The sequence below is a fragment of the Epinephelus moara genome, chromosome 19 (genome assembly GCF_006386435.1).
Source record: "Epinephelus moara isolate mb chromosome 19, YSFRI_EMoa_1.0, whole genome shotgun sequence".
Taxonomy (NCBI): domain Eukaryota; kingdom Metazoa; phylum Chordata; class Actinopteri; order Perciformes; family Serranidae; genus Epinephelus; species Epinephelus moara.
This window is the reverse complement of record NC_065524.1, coordinates 26,418,249-26,440,676: the sequence shown is the minus strand read 5'-3', so window position 1 is coordinate 26,440,676 and position 22,428 is coordinate 26,418,249. Positions and strand designations below refer to the sequence as shown.

Sequence of the window (22,428 nt, the reverse complement as noted above, 5' to 3'; positions counted from 1 at the left end):
AGGGGGGTGACAGAATGATGTTTTGGCATTTGTGTCTGCAGAGGGGATCTGAAATGCCACCACCATCAACGCTGCTTAATTCTCAGAAACACACTCTTAATCTGAACAGACAATCCGTTCCGACAAGCCACTGTTATGGTTCAAATCAACTTGGAGTGAAGGGTGTGTGTGTGTGCTCTTGTGAGTGAGTGTATGTCATTGTGTTTTGCTATGTGATTAGATGTCTGTGTGAGTGCTCATCTCTGAATGTGTGTGTATGACCAAGATATCACACATCCATTCCACATTCCCCTATGATAATGTGGATTGATTATGGATATGATAATGAGAGGCCGGCGCGGCGTCGCGACCTTCACAAGGTCTAATTGAAACAAGCGTTGGTCCTCCGAAGCACTTATCAAGTCACACAGCACATCATTAATCACGGAGAATACAAGCTGTCACTGTAACACACATGCACACACACACTCACACACATTCTCTATTTTTCTGTTTTTCTAACATACACACACACATGCTCTCTCTCCTGTCTCCTCTCTCCCTCTCTTTCTCTTAAACACACACACACAATGCAAGCTGTCACTACAATATGCCTGGCATTGTCTTCTTTTAAGGAGAGTGGACAGCTAGTCCACCCTCCATCTCTATTTTCTACAAGAAAAGTTGGAAGAACAACAAGCTGTTGGAGTTAAACATTAAAAAAATGAGGAAAAAAAACAAGAGAGGGAATGTTAAAACAATTCAACAAACATGAACAGCTGTTCCCTTCACCCAAACTCGCCTGAAATTGAATTAACTCAAGTTGTTTTACTACCTGCTTTTATTGGAAGACAATTTAACAGCCAAATGTGATTCCAATGTCTGATTAAGGCGGCATATGGTGCCTACCTGTTAAACACAACATGCTCAACACCAGCTTAACGCCTCAGTGAGCCACTCGAATAAACTAATAAGCCCAATATCATATTAGTCATTACATAGTCCAACACACAAAATTCCAATCTGATAAAAAGGTGGTTTCATTATCATCATAGGGGAAAACACAAGGGAGTTTGCACGCGCTGCGTCGATGCCATCACCAACTTTGTTAATTGTTATTCAATTAACTGCTTTTGTTAATGAAACCAATTAATACTTTAAAACAAGCAGGGAGATATATGATTATTATGCATCTATGCAGAAGACAGCTAATTACAACTGTAAATCAATCAATTCTACATTAATCAGCTTGGAAAATGTCCAAAAATAACAAAGTCACTAAAAGACTTTGGAAGTTTTTTTTTTTTTTAACATATTTTGATTGCCATGCCATTATCCCGTCTAATGATTGTTAACGATCCTTTAAAGAGTTTATGATCCAATTTCCTTGCTGTGAATTTAATTGGGACCTAAATAGTATAATCTTACGGTGTTAAAGTGTGGCCTGTATGTAATCAAGGGTGGTGTACTGGAGTGAGAGCTAACAAGGTCACAGAGCTCCTCTCAGGGCAGATACAGTCAACGACGCTTCACACTGCTGAGGGGCCAGATAGTCCTGTCAGTTACAGAAGTATTAATAAATCAATCACTTTAGTGCCTATATATACACCTATATAAGAATAATGTCCTCAGGATATGCATAGGGTGTCAATTAATGGGTTTCAGGGCATTAAGAATATGCTTATTTAGTTTGAGAGGAAGTTATTTATTGTTAGATTCTTATGTAAAGTAGAGATACCACACTTTAAACATAGAAGTAAAAGTCCTGCCTTCAAAGTTGTACTTAAAGCAGCACTATGTAACCTGTGAAAGGACATAATCTTCCTCTAACAAGTTAAAGCTGTTAAAGCTGGCCGCCGTGGAGCTAATTCCACCTATTTTATGCACTGTATAATGATGCATCGTATTTTACATGCATATTATAGTGTTTTAAACTCTTAATCAGCAAAATAAATACAACTGTTAAATAAATGTAGTGGAGTAAATAGGACTATATTACCCCCTGAAATATAGTGGAGTAGAAGTATAAAGTAGCAAGCAATTAAAATCCTAAAGTTAAGCACAAGTACCTCCTAATTTTTCATTTGTATATATTCTTTGGCATGCACATAAAAGTGCCCAGCCCAAGTTTTCATTTTATTGTATTTATTTATTTAACCTTTATTTAACCAGGAAGTCCCATTGAGATTGAAAATCTCTTTTACAAGAGAGACCTGGCCAAGTTAGCAGCCAATCAAAACACATTTAGAATACAACAAATACAACATATGATACAAAAATCCACAATAATACAACAACTTTATTTATTTACTTGCTATGTTTGCACATGTTGGTACTGAGTGTATGGTTTTCTATGTACTTCTGCTGCTGCACAACAACTCGCTCCTTGTGGGATAATAAAGATTTCTTGAACTTGAACAACTATTCAAACATAGTGGCCTCTCAAGAAAAACAAGCACATGTCTCTATCACCACATTCTTTATGATGGCTTTAAATTCATAAGACACCAAAAATACCATTGCAGCAGTGAAACAATTAGGTGGATTATGTCACGGTGGGCCCCTGGTCCTGGACAAGTAAAAGCCTCCACCCCCTACCTACCCCGCGGCAGGACAGGTACAACATGCTGTTGTTTCTCCCCACAAAGCTGACGGGGCCGCATTGCATCGAGTCTTCAGCCTATAAAGTCGTTTAGATAAACTGAAGGTATAGAAACACTCACTAAAAATGTGTCACAATGGTTCCTTTCTTGCATCTTTTAAGTAAATGTTCCTTCAGTTTTTTTTAGAGGGGGCTCTGTTATTGACGTGATGACTAAGCCCTTTGACAAGAAATGCAAAGTTAACAACAGGGTTTGGCTCCAAGAGACTTTTTTGTACATCTTGGCATGTTACATGTGCCTACCAATTTGCGTATATTATGTAGGTGAAACATGAGGCAGGGGCTACATTTTTGAAATTTTGTAGAGGGCGCTACTGAGCCAATTTTTTGCACCCGAGCATGAGACCCATAAAATATCAACTTTTACACCAGTTCTGATGCGCATGCTAAGTTTTGAGAGTTTTTGAGCATCTTTAGCCCCTCGAAAATTCCCTTTAAGACTACAAATAAAAATCATAAATAATATTAAAGATAGGGATTTCAAGCTTGTGGTGCCCGGGCCCTAATAACAGCAAATTCACTCAGAGCCTCTGGCGTAGGGGCCCCCTGAGCCTGGGCCTGGTTGGCCTGTAATACACCCATGCATTTGTCAGACAACAATATATTTATTTGTTTAATCATTTTTTATTCAAGTGTCATGCCTTTATTGTCCCATCCCACGTTGGACTGGAAGACATTGTTATTTTCTAACCATCTTTGGTCTTGCATGTACAAAACAAAAGGTGGAAGAGGAAAAGAAACAAAAGCAACACAAACAAATGAAAAACAAACAAAACCCCAACATCCCAATGAACTGCTCACATGAGAAACATTTACAGACAATCTCAATAAAGAGCCCTCTTTTTAATATAGCTTCTTAGATATGACAAAGAACTTTATTTCTTCAAATAAAATCTACCACAAAAAAAGTTCCCCTCGTAAAACTTGTCTTTATTTTTTAATAACCATTCCACCTGAAGAACTCATCAGCAATAAAGTCCTATAACCTAAAATTCTAGCCCTTAAATTATCATATAATTTGCAATAAAACATGAAATGGACATAACAAACAAAGCCTTGTCTCTGCAGGGAGACCATTAGACCTACCTGTTTATGGCTAACGGTAATTAGTAACCTAAATATAACTGTGCACATAGAGATCTTTGACTTTTGGTTTCACTCTCCTTCTCCTTGTTTTCATGAGACATTGTGTTTGTAATTTGGGTTTGTACAAACATCAACAGACCATCATTCCTTATGCATAAGGAACTTCTAATCAGTCCAGTCTAATTATTTTTTATAATATCCATTGCGCGCACCTGAACCATAATCTTTCACTTGTAAATGAGACTGCCCTCATTTATCAGAAAAATAATCCTCAGCCGGGGTAATTATCAGACGTACAAACATAAACACCTTCAGAAGTTCAGATGTGAGGACCTGCTTAAGTTTATACAGTCATGTGACCTGACCAGTGGCCTAGTTGAACACCTCTTAGATGTTTATGCATATATGGACGCTAATCTCTCAGTCAGGACTATGGGATTTGAGAATATTTTGTTTTATAGAGATCAAAGTAGCCGGCAAGGATCAGGAGAAACCCTTCAAACACATCAAACGGAAAGCAATGCATCCTGAATCCCACGCCCACAGTAGCCAATCAAGCCATGCATAACTCTTTGTGAAAGAAAAGGATTCTCAATGTGGGTCTCCTCTCCATCATCTCCTGCAGCTCACCCCCCACGGAGGCCAGGGGTTGTTCGAGCTCACGAGCTATCAAGGAGAGCCACTGCGCCGTATCTGTATGCCTCTCATACTTGGCTAACACGATGCTGGTATTGAGGAACAGAGAGATACTGTGTTAAGAGATCAAAGCGGCGGTACAGAGATTTAGACTCACAGCCCGTCAGTCAAGATGGCGAGACAAAGCAGAAGAAGACAGAAATGCTTACACACACACACTCTCCTGCTCGCTCGCTGGCTTTCTCTGTGGTGTGCCTGTGAGGGGTGAGGCGTGACTGTCAGATGGCTTAGGGGGCTACTCATTTGTAGACATCTACAGCGCTGCAGGAACACCTAAACTCTCACACACATAGAGAGGGACACACACACATTCAAAAAGCTACTGATTCAAGCCCTTTCGGATGAGAGGTCGCTTCTAGCCTGTATATTGGCCTGTGGAGGAATGTTCTGTGCTCTCAGCATTTTCCCTCGTCTCGAAGATGAATAGAGCTATTTCACAGACGGTGGAGAAACAAAACAATGCTCTGTGTGGTTAGACACATGATGTAGGGGGTTTCATTTCTGGTTGATCAAAGACGGGTTGTTGTTTTTTTTGTCAAGTTTGCAATAAATCTCTAATACTTTTTTTTTTGTGGGGATAGAGTACGGACATAAAGGAGGGAGGGTAAGATTTCAGTTCAACAGGACATCCTGCTGTAAAGAATAACCCTTGTTCATGTCTTCTGTTCTGTACATGTTGATGTGATCAACCCCTGCACGGTTTGTGTTTGTCTCTTTGTCCCTTTCACCTAGTGTGACAGGAAAGATCATTTCCTTTGTAAAATCCCTCAGAAAAATGTCAGGTCCTATTTGAAAGCCTGCAAGAATTACATCACTGAGGAAAAATGTTTTGCTGTGTTTTACAATGGGATCAAGGCAACATAGAAAAAGTCAGCATTGTAAATAAATAAGGGAACATGTGATTTAAAAAGTACCTGAAAAAAATAACTACTCAACTGCTCTTTAACATCAGGAACACTACCAGATAAGAAACTTGCATAGTTAGAACACCCAGTGAATACCTACACCTTAGAAAATAAGAAGGACACAACACCACCTTGTGGCCGTTGCTTGTAACATTTTAATTTAGGCTGTTCCATCATTGATGGTTAAATGGACAATGGAAATGGCAAAAGGATTAGGTTGAAAATGCATTACACAAACTTAAAAACAAGTCCTAACAAAAAACATCATAAAAAACATTTCCTCATGAAAAGTGCGACACAAGCCGACTATCAGAAATTAGAAGTATGCTCTTAAATTAAGGCAGGATATCGATGCAACAAATGGCTGAAGGAGAATCTTGCAGATCTGAGGCAGAATGGCCGAGCATGGTCTCGTGTCGGGAGAAGACTCGTGTTTCGGAAGAGGACTGAGGTTGACAGCTCCACACAAAAACTCAAGACACAAGTCAAAGCACAGGACAGGAGCGGTTCGTCGCCGAGGAGACGCAGAGGACAGAGTGCCAACACACAGGCAAGTCTGACTGGCTGGAGAGCTCGTCATAGGTACAGATCCAGGAACGGGGCATGATCCCGTTAAAGTTCAAACAGAGGAGACCAGGCTGCAACTTCAGTTAGTGCAGTTTTCAGAAGCCTGAAAGAAAAAATAAATATAGAGTAGTGTTTTTTTTTTTCTTATAATCAAATTACACCTGCTTTATGGACTGGCTAAAACTGTGCACAGGACAAATATGTTTGCAAAACTGAGAGAAAATAAATCGGAGGGAACTGACTCCTGGGAGTTTGGTATATGTGGAAAAGAAAAGCTACACCAAAACAAATTTTAATACATCACATGGTGCATATTTTACTTTTTCCTGGCCCTCTGTGATGACAACTTTCCCTCTTGCCTGGACAACAACATATTTTCCTATTACCAGTTGTCCTCAGTAGTGACTGAAATATTCCGCTCATGATTAAGGCACTCAGAAGATGAGAGTCCTCTAACACTCATATTATCTTATTATTTTGTTTAGCACAAAAACAGATATTAAGGTTCATGAGTGCATATGCTCATGGAAAACATTTAACAGATGGTGACATAAGAGGTGGCCAAATTCAACAGTCCAAACAGAATGAAACTTGAGCAAGATAATGTCATGTTAGGAGACGGAGATGGATAGACTGTAAAGTGTGTGTGATTTTACATTGTGTTACAATACATTTTCTGGAAAATCAACTGTTTGTGGACAGAACAACCAATAAACAACCAGTGTGTATTCTTTGCATAGTCGACTTAATACCTGAAGAATTAATATACCTCATCACAGATTTGTGCAAAAATCATATAAATCCAATACTGCTGTAAAAGCAGTCATGCCCATCAATATGCAACATTGCTCATGATGACCTGATGCTGCTAATGATGCTCAAGGAAATGATACCTCAGTATTAATGGTATGGCAGAATCTCTGATGGCTGACGCATTTTTTAATGTCACATCACCCAAACCTGTACCATCTCACTGGAAACATTCACATCTAACAGCTTTGTTGACAGTTTTCCGTGTTAGGAGACACCTTGGTTGCAGATCCAAGACCATGATGTACAGCAGCTGCAGGCATCTCAACTTTCAGTTTGACAGCAATTATCAGTGCTGGTGTAGGCTGTTGTATTGTCATCAGCTCAACATCTGAATAAGTGCTGGAACTATTAAGTGCTATAAGTGCTGGATTCAGTCATTAGCTGATCAACAGAAAATGTATGACTTTCTATACTCTATCATATGTAAACTTATTTATCCTATAAAAATACCAAACACTACACAACACGCTCGTTACACATTCTAAAACATACGGGTTTCTGCATTTCTCCCTGTTATATGATTGCAAATTAAGGATGTTTGTTTATGTGTTGGTTAGACAATTTATGAAGTGTCTGTACCTTTAGCGTTTCAGAAGCTTTACGCAGCTCTTTGATGACTGCAGACAGAGCTTCTGGGTTGATGCCCTGCTCACACAGTCTCACACATATGGACAGAGACTCCATGTCCAAACCTGTGTTCAGCAACCTGGAGATCTCCAGAAGCACTGGTGGAAGAAGGTGACAAGTAACCCGAGTTAAGATACATTTTCTAGACAAAGACAAGACAAAAATTAACTGCAGTATGCCCTGTACCAGGGCCTCGGGACTGGGTTTAAAGGCCTGCAGCGTGCCTTTCAAAATACTATATGTGGCCCAACACACAATGTTGGCTAATCAAACAAGATCACCTTGTATTTTTTCTATTCAAGTTACAATGGAAAAACTATAATACAGTTGGTAGACATGCACAAAGTGCAAACAATGCTGGTGAACTAATGTGTTTCATGAACACAACGTAAACAAGCAAACAAACTGCTGCCTAATAGCTGGCGTTTCCTGCCAGGGGTCAGACATGGCCACAGCAAAGAAGTGTAAAGTCGACAGTGAGGGCCAATGCTTTCAGTAGCATTAGAAAGTTTAATACTTTTTCGCTGACAGATGAACAGTTGCATTGTCTCATTTATATGTGATTCATAAAGAATAAAATAACCCATAGGATATGAGAGGCAGTTGGTCCCCAGATATTTTCAAATTATCTAATGTGGCCCCCATTCACGAAAGGTTGGGACACCCCTGCCCTACACAATCTGTTATGATAATCAGAATAAGGTTTATTGCCAAGTATGTAGGTTATCACATACAAGTAATTGGCCTATGTGTTTAGTACTTACAATAAACACATTAAGACGAAATAAACATAAATGCACTACAAGAGTTAAGAACTAAATAATAATATAAAATAATAATAATAATTAATACAATAAATAATATAATTATAAAAAAATATGCACAATACGGCTGTTTTAGGATTAGAGAGCTGAGCAGGTTTGTGCAGGATGTGCAAAAATTCAGTTTATCAATACGATCACAAACAAGCTAAAGGTTAGCAGAAAAGCCCGATTTATTTGCAACTGAGTTTGAAGCTATTTTACAAATACAAAAACTGCTGCATGTGTATAAATATATATTTACCGTCCATTGTCTCCCGGACTGCGTTTAAGTTTGCATTTGCTGCACTTGCCATGGTGTAGAATGGATATGGTTAGCCAACGCTAGCTAGCTGGCGGCTAACAAATAAGACTTGAAGAGGTCTCTGATGTGATTCAAGATTATGTTATTTTAAAACAGTTCAGCCAGAAGTTAAACGTTTCGTTTTCATGTTAGACACGATCTCCAAAAATTACAAAAACACATTAAATACGGGACGATATTAGCAGCTAGCTAGCTAGCTTCCCTGCTTGCTAAGCTGACAAACGAAACTGGAGGAGGAAGTGACGACATTTCTTCATTGATTGGTTCCCAACAACTTCCTGCAACGTTTCTATTGGTTGGTGGGCAGTGTGGGCGAAATTGAAATAAACGTTTGAACCCTCTCGTTGCTGATTGTTTGCCGACTCTTCAATGAAGGAGGATTTTAGCTTTGTGTTCAAAGTCCTGGCTCATTAACAACTGTAAGTACCAACAGCAGATTGTTATATGTCTAATACTTAAATGTACTTTAATTTTTTTTACGTTAAGTGGAGTGTTATGAGAAAGAAAAGGAGGAAACGTGACGCTGCGACCAAATTCCTTCCACATTAATAGCTTCGAAGGCTTGTTAACGCTATAGAAACAGGAAAAGTAACGTAGCTAACCGACTAATTTCAACAATTGACTCGCCTTTCAATGAAATAGAAGCTGTTGTTTGAGTGTGTCATGTCTGAAATGTCATTTTCCTTTATGCTGACTTCAGGTAAAATGGGGGACCATATTGAGCTACAAATCACTCCAGAGACTCCAGGCAGACCATCCATTAGAAACCCCTTTGAAAGTCCTAATGACTACCACCACCTTCATGAATCCCTGGTGCCAAGCCCATCTGTCTTCAAGTCCAAGCCTTGTAAAGCTGTAAGTTTGAACACACCTTACACCTTCTACCTTAAATCCTTTAGGTCTACTACTATGTGACACATCTCTCATTGCAAATATCTAAATGCTGTATTGTGTCCATACATTTTGTTCTACTTATGTGTAGTGTTGTTCCTCACTTCCTCATTTGTTTCTCCCTCAGACTCCACCCAAGTTTAACTGGTCTATTGATGAAATGGCCAGCCTTCTCCCTGTCCACATAGACCCCGAGGACATCCAGCGACAGTCTTTTTACCTCAGCCAGACAAGGTATGTAATGCAACACAGCAGTCACGGTAGATATATAGGAAATAAGGATGGCATTATGATAAGGTAACTGGTAATTAAAGCGACATTTTTTTTCTACCAAACATCTAGGATGGATTCTGACATTGAGGAGAAGCGTCAGAATGCTATCGAGCAGGTATGTGATTCTAAACCTATTGTTTAATAATAGAGAAATGGATATGTTGATGATTCATAGATTGTAATATTTGCTTTGTCTCCCACTTAAGTTTTTCACCAAAGGAACCATCGTGCCCTCGCCCTGGGCAGCACCAGACCCCCGTAAAGGCCCCCAGATCTATACGAAAAGTAAATGATCTTATTGTTTCTATTAATTTTTGACCCTTTGAAGTCTTTTATTGTCAAAAGTTTCATGTTGTATTCTCATTTTCTATGTTATTTAAGTATTTTGTGTGTATGTAACTCTGTGTCTTTGCACTTGTAGATTTGAAGTCTGCAATGATTGCAGAGGAGCCAGAAAAAATCTCAGGTAGGTGTCTTCTAAGTTTGTAACAGTGACTCATCTCTTCTTTTTTCCTTCTCTATCTACGACTTGTTTTTTAATCTCTCTTCATTATGTTTCTTTTACAGTTGCTTGTCAGACAACTCTTTCATTACCTCTGGCTTTTGATTTGGAGAAAATACTAGGTAAGCCTCCAATAAATGCCGGCACAATCAAATCACAGAGTCTGCTTTGACATAATCCAATGACTACGTTTGTCTGTCTGTTTCTTCCCTCTCCTCAGGGGATCATTACCGCTACGAGGAACCGTGTGATGCTGTGCAGGAGAGTCTCAGTTCCTCCTCCTTAAGACGAAAACTCTTCCTCGATGGCCAGGGCCCTTACAGTGGCTCTGACAGCTCCAGTCCGCCAAGTCCAGAGAGAAGCTATGCCAGGCAGGAGAGGCTTTCTCTGAACCGAGGAGAGGAAGCTGAGGGAGGGGTTGCAGTTTCGGAGGGAGAAGCTTTATCATCTATCTTTTCCTCCCCTTTGCCCCGCAGCGTTTTGGCTCCGACTCCCTCTACAGTGAGTATAGTGATGCAAATAATAATTATTTTGATAATCCACCTTCTGTTATTAACTAATCTTTTCAGCACCAGAGTACTGCAGACTTTGGTAAATGCTCATAAGCAGTAACATTTTTTTTGTATTTGGATTAAACTGTTCATTAAGTTAATAAACAAAAACACCATTAAACAAAAATGTATTTCTCTTGTGTTAAATTATAGGGTCAGTTCTCATCCAGTCCCATCCAGCATGGCTGCTTCCGGGACTGCAGCCTCGGCAGCATCACCAGTCCTCTGTTCCCTGATAGGTCGTCTCCTGCTGGTCTTGTCTCCCCCACAATTTCTCCTATTCTTGCACATGTAGCACGCACACCCACATGTTCAGGTAAACTATTTGTTTTGTAACTCAAAAACTTTTTACGATAGGGTTTTACAACATACAGTATTTTAAAAAAGACTCTGTGGTAATGTTAACTAAGTTTCTCTTCAAACTGAATCTGCGTTCCTTCTGTAGCTGAGAGGAAGCAGCCGAGCAACTTGACTCCAAACGGCGTTCCCCTGGACGTAGATGGCACTTCCTGCAACGAGAGTCCATTTGTCGAGGGTTGCTCTCCCATTCGTAGCTGCTCCCCACACCAGCGCCACTGTTACACCGAGCCCCAGCACAATGCCAGACCCAAGCCCCGGCCCCGAGTCCGCTGCTGGGCCTCCCCTCCCCTCATCTCCCCGATCCTCAACCCTAACCTCCAAGACAATCAGGAAGCTGAGGATCAACTCCCCTTTTCCTCCTCGTCCTCCTCCTCCTCTTCTCTCCCCCCTATGGAGCTAGATCCAGCTTCGCCCCTGGCCCGCAGCGCTCACCCCGCTGACAATGAGAGAGTTTGTTTGAATCCTATGGAACCTGTGAAAATGGAGGAAGGCAAGGAGACGGAGACAGACGGGAGGTTGGAGGATGAAGAGGAGGAAAGTGGAAATCATTCAGGACAGCTGACCAGCTCTCGCATGGGCAATGTGTCGGCGACAGAGAGCTCTCAGATGTTTGTATCTCTTCTGGCAGAGGGAAGCAGCATACGCTACGATTCCAGCATGCAGGTTCGTGTCAGCAATTTCATCCATTTTCATCTCATCCAATTTATTCTGGTCTGTCAACGGCATATTTGTAATGAACTGCTTTTTGTGTGTGTTCAGGTGGACAGCGGGTACAACACTACCTCAGCAGGCACTGCCAGTCTTATAGATCTACTCAGCTCAGACTGTCACGGCAAAGAGTCCTTCAGTTCAAACCTGGCAGAAGACGGTTTCCAACTCACTCGACACACTAAACTAAAGGTAAGTTAAAGGCTCATTTATGCTCAATGTTAGGTACGGACACAGACAGAGCCTTCTGTCCGTACTCTACGTTCATGTCGTCCATATTTGAGTATGTTTTCTGAGACAAACAGTGGTACTTTTTGGGGAGAGATTATGCAAGCAGTTCAGTGATTTTTAACATCTTGATGATGTTATATTGCCCGGGCACAGGGACAAAACGTTATGACAGATCAGCTGGGAACAGATTGCAAGGGTAATCATGTCATTTGGAGGGTAGAGAAGGAAAAGTAGAGGTCTGTGGGAGACCGTGACCCTTGATTGCCCTCTAGTGAATGTATCCATGTCGTAAGGGATGCACGGAAATATGTGGGCAGTAACAGTGACAAATTTTGAAATGAAAGGATCTATTTTTGTTCATAAAGGCAGTGTATATATATATATATATATATATATATATGAGCCTTAAATTAACCCTTTACACACAAACACAGGCTTGTAGACACATGATTTGGGGTCTTTAGATACTTAGAATTAAGTATCAGCACTCATTTAAAATGCATTACTGAGAATATTTTGCAGACTTAACTAACTGAATTGTCCATTTTCATCTCACTGAAAATGTTTCTTATTTTCCAGGTATTCTATCCTCACCACTGAGCCATGTGATTGGTGCTTTTAAAGGGACGCCTCTTCCAGTGGAAGCTTAAGATGATTATTTTGCAATCAAATACAACAAAGTTTACACTATGTTTTGGAGCGTTTTTGTCGCATTAATTGATTAGGGTGAATGAATTGGGTCAACTGTTAATGGCAGTGAGAACTAAACTGGTTTCACAAGTGGTTATTTGTTCTTTTGAAGGTTTAGAGTTCAAGTTGTCAGACAGAAAGCAAACGTTATACAGAAGTATGTTTTTCACATGTTAGAAGGGAGGAGATCTTAGTCCCACTGTAAGACACTGTAAAGCTGTAATTTAACAGCTCTGTTAGACCCAGTATACTGGTGCGATAAGGGGAAAGAAAAAAATGTCAATTTTGAATTAACTTGCACAACAGTAACCTCCTTGAATGCTGTATTGATGCTGATGTCATCATTTCCATTTTTATTTGGTGTTGACATGATCGACTTGATCGATCCTGACTTTCAGATGACATTCGATTTGTACTGTATTTATCGTTTTATAAAACAGTTTATCATGTTTTTATATGACGAGAGCTTTTTGTTTTATTGAATGAGTAAGAATTGTTAAAATTAAGGTTAGCTGTGGATCTTATTTGGATTGTCAGAATATTTATTCCTGAATAAGATGCACTGAATAATGCCGCTAGAAAATTAAAAGCTGATGGAGCCATTTTTTTTCTTTTGCATACTTAAAAGCATGGGCTGGATCATATCACATTAAATTAACTTGAATTCTTTGTCTGGCTTGAGATGGCTTCTTTTTTTTGTTTTATTATTGTGGGGTTTTCTACAATGTGTGTATTTTGACTAAATGGCTTGGTCCAGAAATAATATACAGTAATACATAAAATTCAGGGGTGAGCTCCCAATAATTGAGTAACATTAACCACTCAGTGTAAGTGCATTGTGACAGTTGTCAATTTTCACAATTCTGTTCAAAACACGGCAATGTAAGCAGGGTGTCTACAGGTAACATACACTTAAATTTAAGTTAATTTTAATTTAAGTTGTAAGTTTTCGACCAAATTTTCAACTGATTTTTGGACAAATCATCTTTTTCCTATTCAAGCATGACAGGAAAGTATAAGTAAAGTAGTATGTGGTCCCACACAGCGGTCGGTTTAATGTAGAAATATGTTTTTTAAGTAAGTTTTTGAGTAAGTTAGGTTAATTTTACATTTTGCCAACAGGTTTAGTGCCAGTGTAAAATAAAGCTTAAAAATTTGTAACATGAGAAATTGGACTTAAACACAGAAGAGCTTGACAAAAAGAAATTAAAAAGAAAAATTAGATAAAGTGTTTGTGGCAATTAAGACCTCACAAATTCAGATTTAGGACTACTTAAAGAGGTGCACCACCTAAATTAAGAATTCTAATGTTATTTCCATGGCTGTGGAAAGTTCAGTCAATATTTGTGAACATGAGCTACTCTCGGTCAAAGCCAGAAACCAAAGTTTGTCTCAATCAAGTCTGAGGTGCTCCATAGACAATAAATGGGAGCCTGATTTTGTGGCCCCAAATGTTTTTTTTGTTTATACCCAAATGAGCTTTATTCTACTGTAGTGTTCTCAGTTTGGAAACAGGAAGTGCACCCATATACTCCCCTCCCCTCAAACCCTTGTGACATCAAACATTTGAGTTTAACACTATAGTTTTTGGTTTTGGGAGAGAGTTGTTCATGCTGACTAATATTTTTAGACTGTTTGAGATCACAAGAATAAAGTGTATGCATTTTTAAAATGGGTGTAGTTTGCCTTTAATGACTTTTAAAGTCTTAACATTTATAAAATTTAATTTTAGACTTTAAGGACTTGCAGACATCCTGGTAAGATTCTAAATAGCTGAGACTATTCAGTATATAATTTGTCAAAATTATAGGATTCTGATGTGGTCAGACTAAATAACTTAATGAAGAATGGTTAAAACATTGTCATATTTGATGTTGAGAATGCTGTGATATTTATTTTATTGTGGCAAACAAAGCTGTGGACAATGATGACTTGTTTCTGTCAGTATTTATTAACCATTTTCTGTACGAGTACTTCAAAAGATTAAAGGTATACTATGCAGGATTTTTCTAAAAAGCAATGTATAGACAGACTAATTTAAAAAAGTAATCACTGTCAACCATCACTTATAAGCCACAAGAAGTGTTTGGGGGTGTATTTATCTGCAGAGACTCAGTCCTCTGCCTGCACTTTATTTTCTTCTTATTAGCTGTGTTTGGGACTTTCCTACAAACACAGACAATGCAAGGTCAGGACTTCATAAAAAGGTAGCAACCAGGTGCCTGACTGTAAGCAGAACACATCCAGCTGAAAGCTACAAAATTGAGTAAGTACTGTTCATAAACAGTAACCAACAATTCCTGCATAGTGTATCTTCAAAATGCATGCTGGCTCTACACAAAACACACAGAATCAAATAGGATGAAAAACACTTTAATGACTGAGTCGCAGACTACATTGTTAAACTGCGTTCACGACTTGCACTCCGTGTTCTTGTCTATGTACAAACAAGTGTTTCACATCATATAAAAAAGCAGATTGCTGCTTGAACGGTTGGAACATTGCAGCGTCACTGTGCTAAGTTTATTAAAATGGCCACATTTACTCAAAGTATAGTTATGCTGATGCATTAACACAGGAGTCCAAACTGGGACTTTAATAGATATCTACCACTTCTTGATCTGGAGGATCAGCTGGTGGCCTGGGGTAAATACTATGCTGCTTCCTGTGTCAGCGGTCCAGTTTTGGCTTCTTGGCCTGTGGTTCAATATCTGGGGCTGGAACACTCACACCAGGGATCTGAAATAAAGACAATTGATGCGTATAAAAGGCTGGTAGGTTTGAGTTTAATTAAACAAATTGTCCTTTTAGGACAGAGTGAAAACATGTTAACTTTCCTCAATCAAACCCAAATACTGCTGATAGAAGAAAAATCTTACCACAGGGTCAATCAGAGCCATGCGGATCTTCTGGTGCTGAATATTGGAGGCGTCCAGGCTGATGGTGACCTTCACGTTGTCAAATATGCGGAAGGTGTGTTCCTCTACTTTCAGAGTGGGACCCTAAACACACACACACACATGACGAAGGGATCTTTTAAGAACAGCAGCCTCTGGTAGTGCTAATTTATCAGTGTTGATCTAAGCAGCTGTAAAGAAACAAAATCTCATGTTTATACCTCCTCATCAAAGACAAGTTTGGGAGCCGCCTTGTCTTTGGCGTCGAAGAAGACTGTTCCCTCCAGGCCAAACTTTGGGATGAGTACGATGATTGCGTTCTTCCTTACAAACAGGACAAATCCGTCTTCGTTCAGTATGCCTCGGCTTTTGAAGAACAACTGGAAAGAGATCATTTGTATTAATACCACAAATTTAAAGCAAAGTACGCAGTATGGTTTGAGGTCTGTTTGATTATCTTTTACTCAAACGGACATTATGATGATTCTTTATCATGATTGTTCAGGACAGTGGGGTATTTCATGTGAAATCAAACCAGTGTGTCCACATTTTTACCTGTGTGTGGAATGCCACAGACGACCTCTGTGCATACTGAGCCATTTTATGCCTGTAGTTGAGGTTGTTGGAGAGGGCTGACTGCTTGTGTTTGTCCATCAAGTCTGGGTAGGTGCTGTCTGCTCCTATGGCCACTGCCAGCAGGCGATGCACTATAATATCTGCATACCTGTGCAGGAGGGCAGATGAAGATGGTGAAGGGGGGAGGAAGGGAAAGGACTCAATGCAGAGAAAAAGGGAAGAATATGGACGACGGTGGTTGTTTTTCAATTGTGCACGCCTGACCCAACATATGTAGTCAAGATGTGAGGAGTATCTGTTTTCCTACCTCCTGATAGGTGAAGTGAAGTGTGTATAAATGGGTGAAGCGAGGCCATAGTGGTGGAAATCGCTGTCCATGCCAGAACAAAAATAGACAGCCTGCATCATGCAGCGAGTGGCCAAGATGCGCAGGAGTGTGTTAAAGTACGGGAAGCCGTCCACTCTGGCCATGTCAAGGGAATCAGCCAGTGCCTTGGCTGAATCTGTGTGAATATCCACATCCTGAGGGGAAAAGGAAACAAATTGTTGACACCTTAGAATACATTTATAGTAGCTCTTATGGAGGCCATGATTAAGCTGTTCTGACCAGCAACTTTGACCCTGGCTTCTGACATTTGAAGCAACTGCCAATTCTTTGACAACATCCCCAAATCATAACAAGGCAGACTGATTACATAAGCTCAAGAAACAAGCACATAACTTTAAAGCAGAGCATAGTTTCCACATGATCATCCGTCTCCCCTCACCTTAGACTTTGCAGCCTTCAGCAGGATGTCATAGTTGGATGGAGGCGGTGCTGGATGTTTCCTCAGCATGGCACAGTCTGGAAATTCATCATAAATCTTCTGGGCGACTGAAATATTGGCCAGCAACATGAACTCCTCAACCATGGAGTTTGTCTCCCTGATAACAAAGACATTGGTTTATTTTATGACACAAACAGAGACACTTAAAAAAGGCATCAAAAATAGTTTGGAGAAAAGTGTTTCAAAAAGGGTTCTCCATTTTGAAGTTACTTACATGAGTTCTTTGGTCTGGAGGTCAATGGGGTCGTGGGTTTCACTGTCTATGTGGAAACGGACCTCTAAGGATGACAGTGTCAACGCCCTATAAGATATCAAACACAACAGTAAACACATTCATGTTAAATACAGCCAATTTAAATATGTGCCGCTTATAAGAGTTAGAATCAAATGCTCAAAAAAAAAAAAAAAAAAAANAAAAAAAAAAAAAAAAAAAGCTCTGCTTTTGAGTTGTTGTTTAATTTGTCAGTCAACAGGAATGCAAGTTTCCTGATTTTTAAGGCAGCTGAGCCATGTGCAGACTGATAAAAACTCAAGCCAACGCCATTTTCTGGTCATGGCATTAAAATGTACCATCCTACACATCTATTGTCCTGCCTCTACTACTCCCAACTCCCAGTCCTTACCCGTTCTCTATCCTCTTTCTCTTCAGGATTTTTGCTAGTTTGTTGAGACCTCGCAGGCTCTTGGTGATGTCATCATTCTTGGTGGTGTCATCAATTCTCATTTGGGCCTCAGCGTAAGTTAACGATGCCTGTCAAAGAAGGAAATAAACAGAAATAATGCATAAAAATATCTTGACTCTACAATTTTGTGTCTTACAAAACGAAAGCAGGTGATAGTAGCATAAGTTGCAGTGTGTTTGATTCACATATCACTGCAAAAATATTGAGGACAGCGCATATATGCCTATACACTATACCTTGGAGTTAATGACACTTTTTGTGAACCGGGTCTTTAGAATTTCAGCATTGTGGTTCATCTCCCAGATACACGAGAAGGCCAGCCTGGTAAAAAAAAAAAAAAAAGAGACAAACATTTCTCAATATTTATTCAATGGAATATTTTGGGAAAGACAGAGCACTGATGATAATGATAATTCCGTGAGGGCAACTGTGAGCATGTTTCTCCATTACTCACCTTTCCACATTGGAGCGAAGAGAGCAAAGATTGGAGCTGAGCAGCTCAGGAACCATATCTATCCTCTGGTGGACACAGGATAAAAATCTTTTTAGGTTTCTTTTGGAGTCAAAATATGTTTTATGAATCAATCACCTTCTAAAATGTAGTATTTAGTGGTGAAGGAAACACAGTCACAAAAAAATGCACTGAATTCATAAATGGATTTTATACTCATTCAGTGCTGTCACTAAATGTGCTTGGCACCTTCAGATGTCATAAATTCAAAGCTAAAAGATGGATGGAATAGCGAAAAGAGACATTATTGTAGTTAAGCTGCAATCAGACCCAAAATGGTGGACTGTGCCAACAATAGTCTACTACAATACATTTTTCCAAATATAAAGTCACACAGCTTATGGACTCTTGTGATATTTAATGTTGGTACGTTCAAATTCTGATGCTGTGAAAACACTTGTGTGAGTGTTTTTCCTTACTTTGCCACACAAGTAGACAGTGGTGCCACGGTTTGCAGCCTCTTTGTCCAAAGCGTTGCCAGGTCTGATGAAGTGACTGACGTCAGCGATGTGAACGCCCACCTACAGCAGACAAACAAAATACTGAGCTTAAAGATAAACAGACACAAATATGTAACTGCTTTGTAATGTATGTGTCCAGTATGTGCACCTCAAGGTTTCCATTGTCCAGTTCTCTGCAGTGCAGGGCGTCATCTATATCTGTACATCCAGGAGGATCCACACTGCACACTGTCAGATTCCTCAGGTCTTCTCTCCTCACCATGTCCTGTTCCACACACATTTACATTACACAGATTTATATGCTTTAAAATTACTGAGTGATAGACTCACTGACAAATGACCCAACAAAACAGAATAGAATACTGCTACGTGTATCCAAGGCACAGCTGTCATTACCTCTGGTGTGATGCCCCATGGCATCTTGGGAAGGAAACTGAGCACAGCCTGAGAGAAGGCCTGGTGGGGGACGTCATGCTCCAGCAGAAGCACCTCCTGCTCTGTGTCCTTATCCCCTGCATCTCCCAGACTGCGCACAAAGTGACCCTAACAAAGAAGAAAAGGCTGGTTTCTTTCCAAGGACAGATTATTTTGCACATATTACACGTCGAGCCAGAGGAGTGTGGCTTTATATGATGTAGAGGGCAAATGATTCAAATTCCTGTCAAAAAGTTTGACAAGTGGAGACTGCGTAGGTACAAATTCCAAATATTTGATAGTCTGACGAAGTTCCAACTCACATTTGGATATCTGGAGTTTCTGGGCCAGCCATCGATGGCCACCATAATCCTCTGGCCTGCCAGTGTGGATGCCTGACGTGTTTCAATGCGAATGCGTGGGATACGGCGGTCTGCTGGGGTGAAAAGGTGTCGGGTTGACTGAAAAGAAAAAGGAAAGAAAACAGATGGTGAGTGCTGAGAGCATAAGACAAGGAAGTGCTATAGAGAGAGTGATTAATTTAGGCAAAACATGCATACCAGTTTTGATGACAGCTTCAAATTTTCAAACTAGGCAAAAACTAAACCGTGTATGACATATGGTATTATAGAGAAATCTGGATTTACCTCTTTAATCTGGGAGGGATTGAGCATGCCACAGAACGGCCTCCAGTTCCTTTTGATGATTCCCACGACTCTGCCTGTGGGCTTCTTGGCTGCTTCAGCTGCGGATATCTTCAACTGCTCGGACACACAGGAATATGGAGGTCATTTAGGTTTCTATAGCTACAAAGACCAAACTGGGGTTGTCATGTAAGTGCACAGTTAAAAATAAAGTTTAAACTCTTTGTGTAGCACAGCAGTAAACACCCTGATCAATTTCATTTCAACTATAAGACAACAGGAAACAGCGTACACCTCCTCCAGCTGTGAGCAGAGACAAAGCTAGTCTGATCACTGTTCCTTTCATTCAGACGATATTTACCGCTTTCTCCTCCTCTTCCTCCTCTTCCTCAGTATCATCCTTTGCTGAACCTTCATCCTGCAGCACAACTGAGGACGGCGCCACCCATTGATCACGGGGTAACAGCTGCACGGCAACCACATCCTGGTACACCGCTCTGTTGAGGTTCTGAAGACCCTGGATGAGAACCTGAAAGCAGATCGAACAGACAGCACAGAGCTTTTAACGTCTGCACGCATCCTGTACCTGGAAACTCACATCTCAATACACCATGACAAATTCTCACCCAAACCCAGATGAGGTCTGGGAGATTGTTACATTCACAGATTTTTGATAATTGTCTAGACAAACTGCATATTCACAAACACGTGTACACACACACCTCTGTGCTGTCTTCCCCCTCTCCCTGTACAAAGACTGTGGCCTCCAGGTAGTTGTCCCTGCTGGCCCTAAAGGTGCCCTGGAGGAAAGAGCCGCTCTTAATTCCTGCCTGAATCCTGGACAGGGGGAGGTGCTCTGGGAACAACACCCTACTGCTAGTGATGTCACTCTGAGAGAGGAAAAAACGGAAATCAGTGGAAGAAGAAAAGCACAAATAAAAAAACGGGGGCGTAAACAAGACAGAAACAAATTCTACATACAGAATTAGCTTCAATTTCATACCTTGTCATCATTGGATAAAGCCAGACGATCCACAAGCTCAGGGTTCCCGATGAGACTCTTGATGTACTCTTCACCTAAGAGCAGAAGTGAATAAATACTTGTGACAAAGTGGTTAAAACAGCTGATGCCGTTTAAAACCACGCTTGCATCCAACAGAAAAAACTGGGGAGGCCTATGAAGGTTTCTAAAACATGGATGGTGGTTGAATCAGAGTGCCTGTTAACCCTCTGTCTGCAAACTATGGTAGAATTTAAAGCAATGCTTTTGGGAGCTGTGTTCTTGATATGCAGATTGTTTTAAACTGCTCTCAAGGAAAGACCGAAGAAAGACCCCTTACATCTGTACACCAGCAGGCTGCTCTCCTCTGCTTTCTGCTTGTTCCCTTGGTCATTGGTGAGGAGGACCACCTTGAGCCCATCTGCCTCAGAGTTGGACGTCTTCAGGTGCTGGCTGTACCATTTTGTCGCCACACGGATTGCACGGTCGTTGCGGTCGTTGGCGCTCTCCCCTGGTTCACGTTCAATGAACGTCTCTCTGGAAAAATTGAGGATGAAAGTGTTATGGTGATCAACAGGTAGAGATGTCTGTCATGCTTTTAAAATGCATATCATGAGAGAGGTCTAATGAGGAGATCTTTGTGTGCAACCGGTGAATATACTTTGTCACTAATACTTTATTGTTTTACTATTGTGCAATTAAGATGTTGTGATGCAGTTAAAGGGTCAGTGGTGTCTTTGTACCTGTGGTGTTCGTTAGTGAAAGTGTAGAAGTGTTTCTCCTTCTCATGTATGATGTCCTTCAGGCGTTTATAGACCGGTGCACTGCGGTGGCGAACCTCCTGCAGCACAGTCTGAAGGATTATCACATTACGAATCACAGGGTCCTCCAACACATCAATCTGCAGGACACAGAGAGGGTACACATACATTTGATGAGAATCAGGGCTATTCAGAATCAAGTGCAAAGGTTATATGGTTGTAAATGCCAAAAAAAATGGTAGTATAATTGCCTACATTTAAGGAATGGCTATCACAATCATGTAAAGGCACACAGAAGAGAATATATAGCTGTGTGAAGAGATATTGTTAATTCATAACAATAACAAACGTGCTATTCATTCATGAAGTTGTTTAACCCCAGTTTTTGTAGTATCTTGAGATACTACATGAGTTATGATGTTGTATGATCACAATACATGACAGGCACAAACTATGGCTACAAGTCTGTATGGAATATTACATGTTAAATATCTGGAAACCATCACATTGGACAACATGATAATCAAAAGGGCCCTTCTAGATATGCAGGGTGTGAGAGACAACTTATTACCTGATGCAGGACGACATTCGTGTCAGGGACCAAATAATGTGGATAAGTGCACAGGTTGCTCTCAATACACGCGTCACTCTGCAGCACCGTGGACTCCTGTTTGCATTCAGTGCAAACTTCGCTCCCGCACCAAATATCATCTCTCAGATAATGCTCGCGCACTATCTTCATCACCCCACCCGACCGTTTCTTCTTCACGAAGGTTTTAGACTTCAACATGATGACGGTAAAAGCCTCAGAAAGTAAAATTCCGGTGTTTTTCCCCTACCATTTGATGAAAAGAGAGGAGCTAGCTAGCAGCCCATGTGTAGAGGTGTAAACTAACTAAGTGGGCCGACAAAACTTTCCCGGAGTTTCGATAAACACGAAGTCGGGTTTCAGGTGTTTGTTTTCAATTGTGAATATTAATCTCTATTT

At 40.4% G+C, this 22,428-nt stretch overlaps 3 protein-coding genes across 4 annotated transcripts; 1 reads left to right on the top strand and 2 right to left on the bottom strand.

Annotated features, from left to right (window-relative positions):
- Nucleotides 1–5,460: 5,460 nt before the first annotated feature.
- On the bottom strand, nt 5,461–8,711 carry mzt1 (mitotic spindle organizing protein 1). Its single transcript, XM_050071931.1, has 3 exons — nt 8,401–8,711; nt 7,288–7,433; nt 5,461–5,998 (listed from the first exon to the last, which is right to left on the bottom strand). The coding sequence occupies exons 1-3, from the start codon at nt 8,450–8,452 to the stop codon at nt 5,975–5,977; spliced, it is 222 nt and encodes a 73-aa protein (XP_049927888.1). The 5' UTR covers nt 8,453–8,711; the 3' UTR covers nt 5,461–5,974.
- Nucleotides 8,712–8,771: 60 nt separating this feature from the next.
- Nucleotides 8,772–13,335, top strand: bora (bora aurora kinase A activator). 2 transcript variants are annotated; one of them, XM_050071177.1, is made up of 12 exons: nt 8,772–8,879; nt 9,161–9,315; nt 9,479–9,585; nt 9,694–9,739; nt 9,831–9,909; nt 10,046–10,090; nt 10,192–10,248; nt 10,347–10,627; nt 10,831–10,993; nt 11,123–11,700; nt 11,797–11,937; nt 12,556–13,335. In XM_050071177.1, the coding sequence occupies exons 2-12, from the start codon at nt 9,166–9,168 to the stop codon at nt 12,574–12,576; spliced, it is 1,668 nt and encodes a 555-aa protein (XP_049927134.1). In that variant the 5' UTR covers nt 8,772–8,879; nt 9,161–9,165; the 3' UTR covers nt 12,577–13,335. The 2 variants fall into 2 exon arrangements, with proteins under 2 accessions (XP_049927134.1, XP_049927133.1); XM_050071176.1 differs by lacking the exon at nt 8,772–8,879 and having other exon boundaries at nt 9,124–9,315.
- A 1,690-nt stretch (nt 13,336–15,025) lies between these two features.
- On the bottom strand, nt 15,026–22,365 carry dis3 (DIS3 exosome endoribonuclease and 3'-5' exoribonuclease). The gene is made up of 21 exons (XM_050071253.1): nt 22,012–22,365; nt 21,423–21,580; nt 21,020–21,216; nt 20,683–20,756; nt 20,402–20,569; nt 20,041–20,208; nt 19,683–19,796; nt 19,359–19,496; nt 19,018–19,164; nt 18,770–18,886; nt 18,580–18,681; nt 18,104–18,168; nt 17,886–17,970; nt 17,590–17,717; nt 17,181–17,267; nt 16,907–17,063; nt 16,447–16,661; nt 16,119–16,287; nt 15,785–15,943; nt 15,546–15,668; nt 15,026–15,405 (listed from the first exon to the last, which is right to left on the bottom strand). Exons 1-21 carry the CDS (start codon nt 22,228–22,230, stop codon nt 15,337–15,339), a joined length of 2,859 nt encoding a protein of 952 aa, XP_049927210.1. The 5' UTR covers nt 22,231–22,365; the 3' UTR covers nt 15,026–15,336.
- Nucleotides 22,366–22,428: the final 63 nt, after the last annotated feature.

Coding starts and splice junctions, on each gene's coding strand:
- dis3 (XM_050071253.1), bottom strand. CDS start 22,230: ATGTTGAAGTCTAAAACCTTCGTGAAGAAGAAACGGTCGGGTGGGGTG. Junction 20,570..20,682: donor CTTTATCCAATGATGACAAG/GTATGAAATTGA, acceptor TTCCTCTCTCAG/AGTGACATCACTAGCAGTAG. Junction 16,288..16,446: donor TTCACTTCACCTATCAGGAG/GTAGGAAAACAG, acceptor CCTCCTGCACAG/GTATGCAGATATTATAGTGC.
- bora (XM_050071176.1), top strand. CDS start 9,124: ATGTCTGAAATGTCATTTTCCTTTATGCTGACTTCAGGTAAAATGGGG. Junction 9,586..9,693: donor TTTTACCTCAGCCAGACAAG/GTATGTAATGCA, acceptor CCAAACATCTAG/GATGGATTCTGACATTGAGG. Junction 11,701..11,796: donor GCTACGATTCCAGCATGCAG/GTTCGTGTCAGC, acceptor GTGTGTGTTCAG/GTGGACAGCGGGTACAACAC.
- mzt1 (XM_050071931.1), bottom strand. CDS start 8,452: ATGGCAAGTGCAGCAAATGCAAACTTAAACGCAGTCCGGGAGACAATG. Junction 7,434..8,400: donor AGTCCGGGAGACAATGGACG/GTAAATATATAT, acceptor TTCTTCCACCAG/TGCTTCTGGAGATCTCCAGG. Junction 5,999..7,287: donor AAGCTTCTGAAACGCTAAAG/GTACAGACACTT, acceptor TTTTTCTTTCAG/GCTTCTGAAAACTGCACTAA.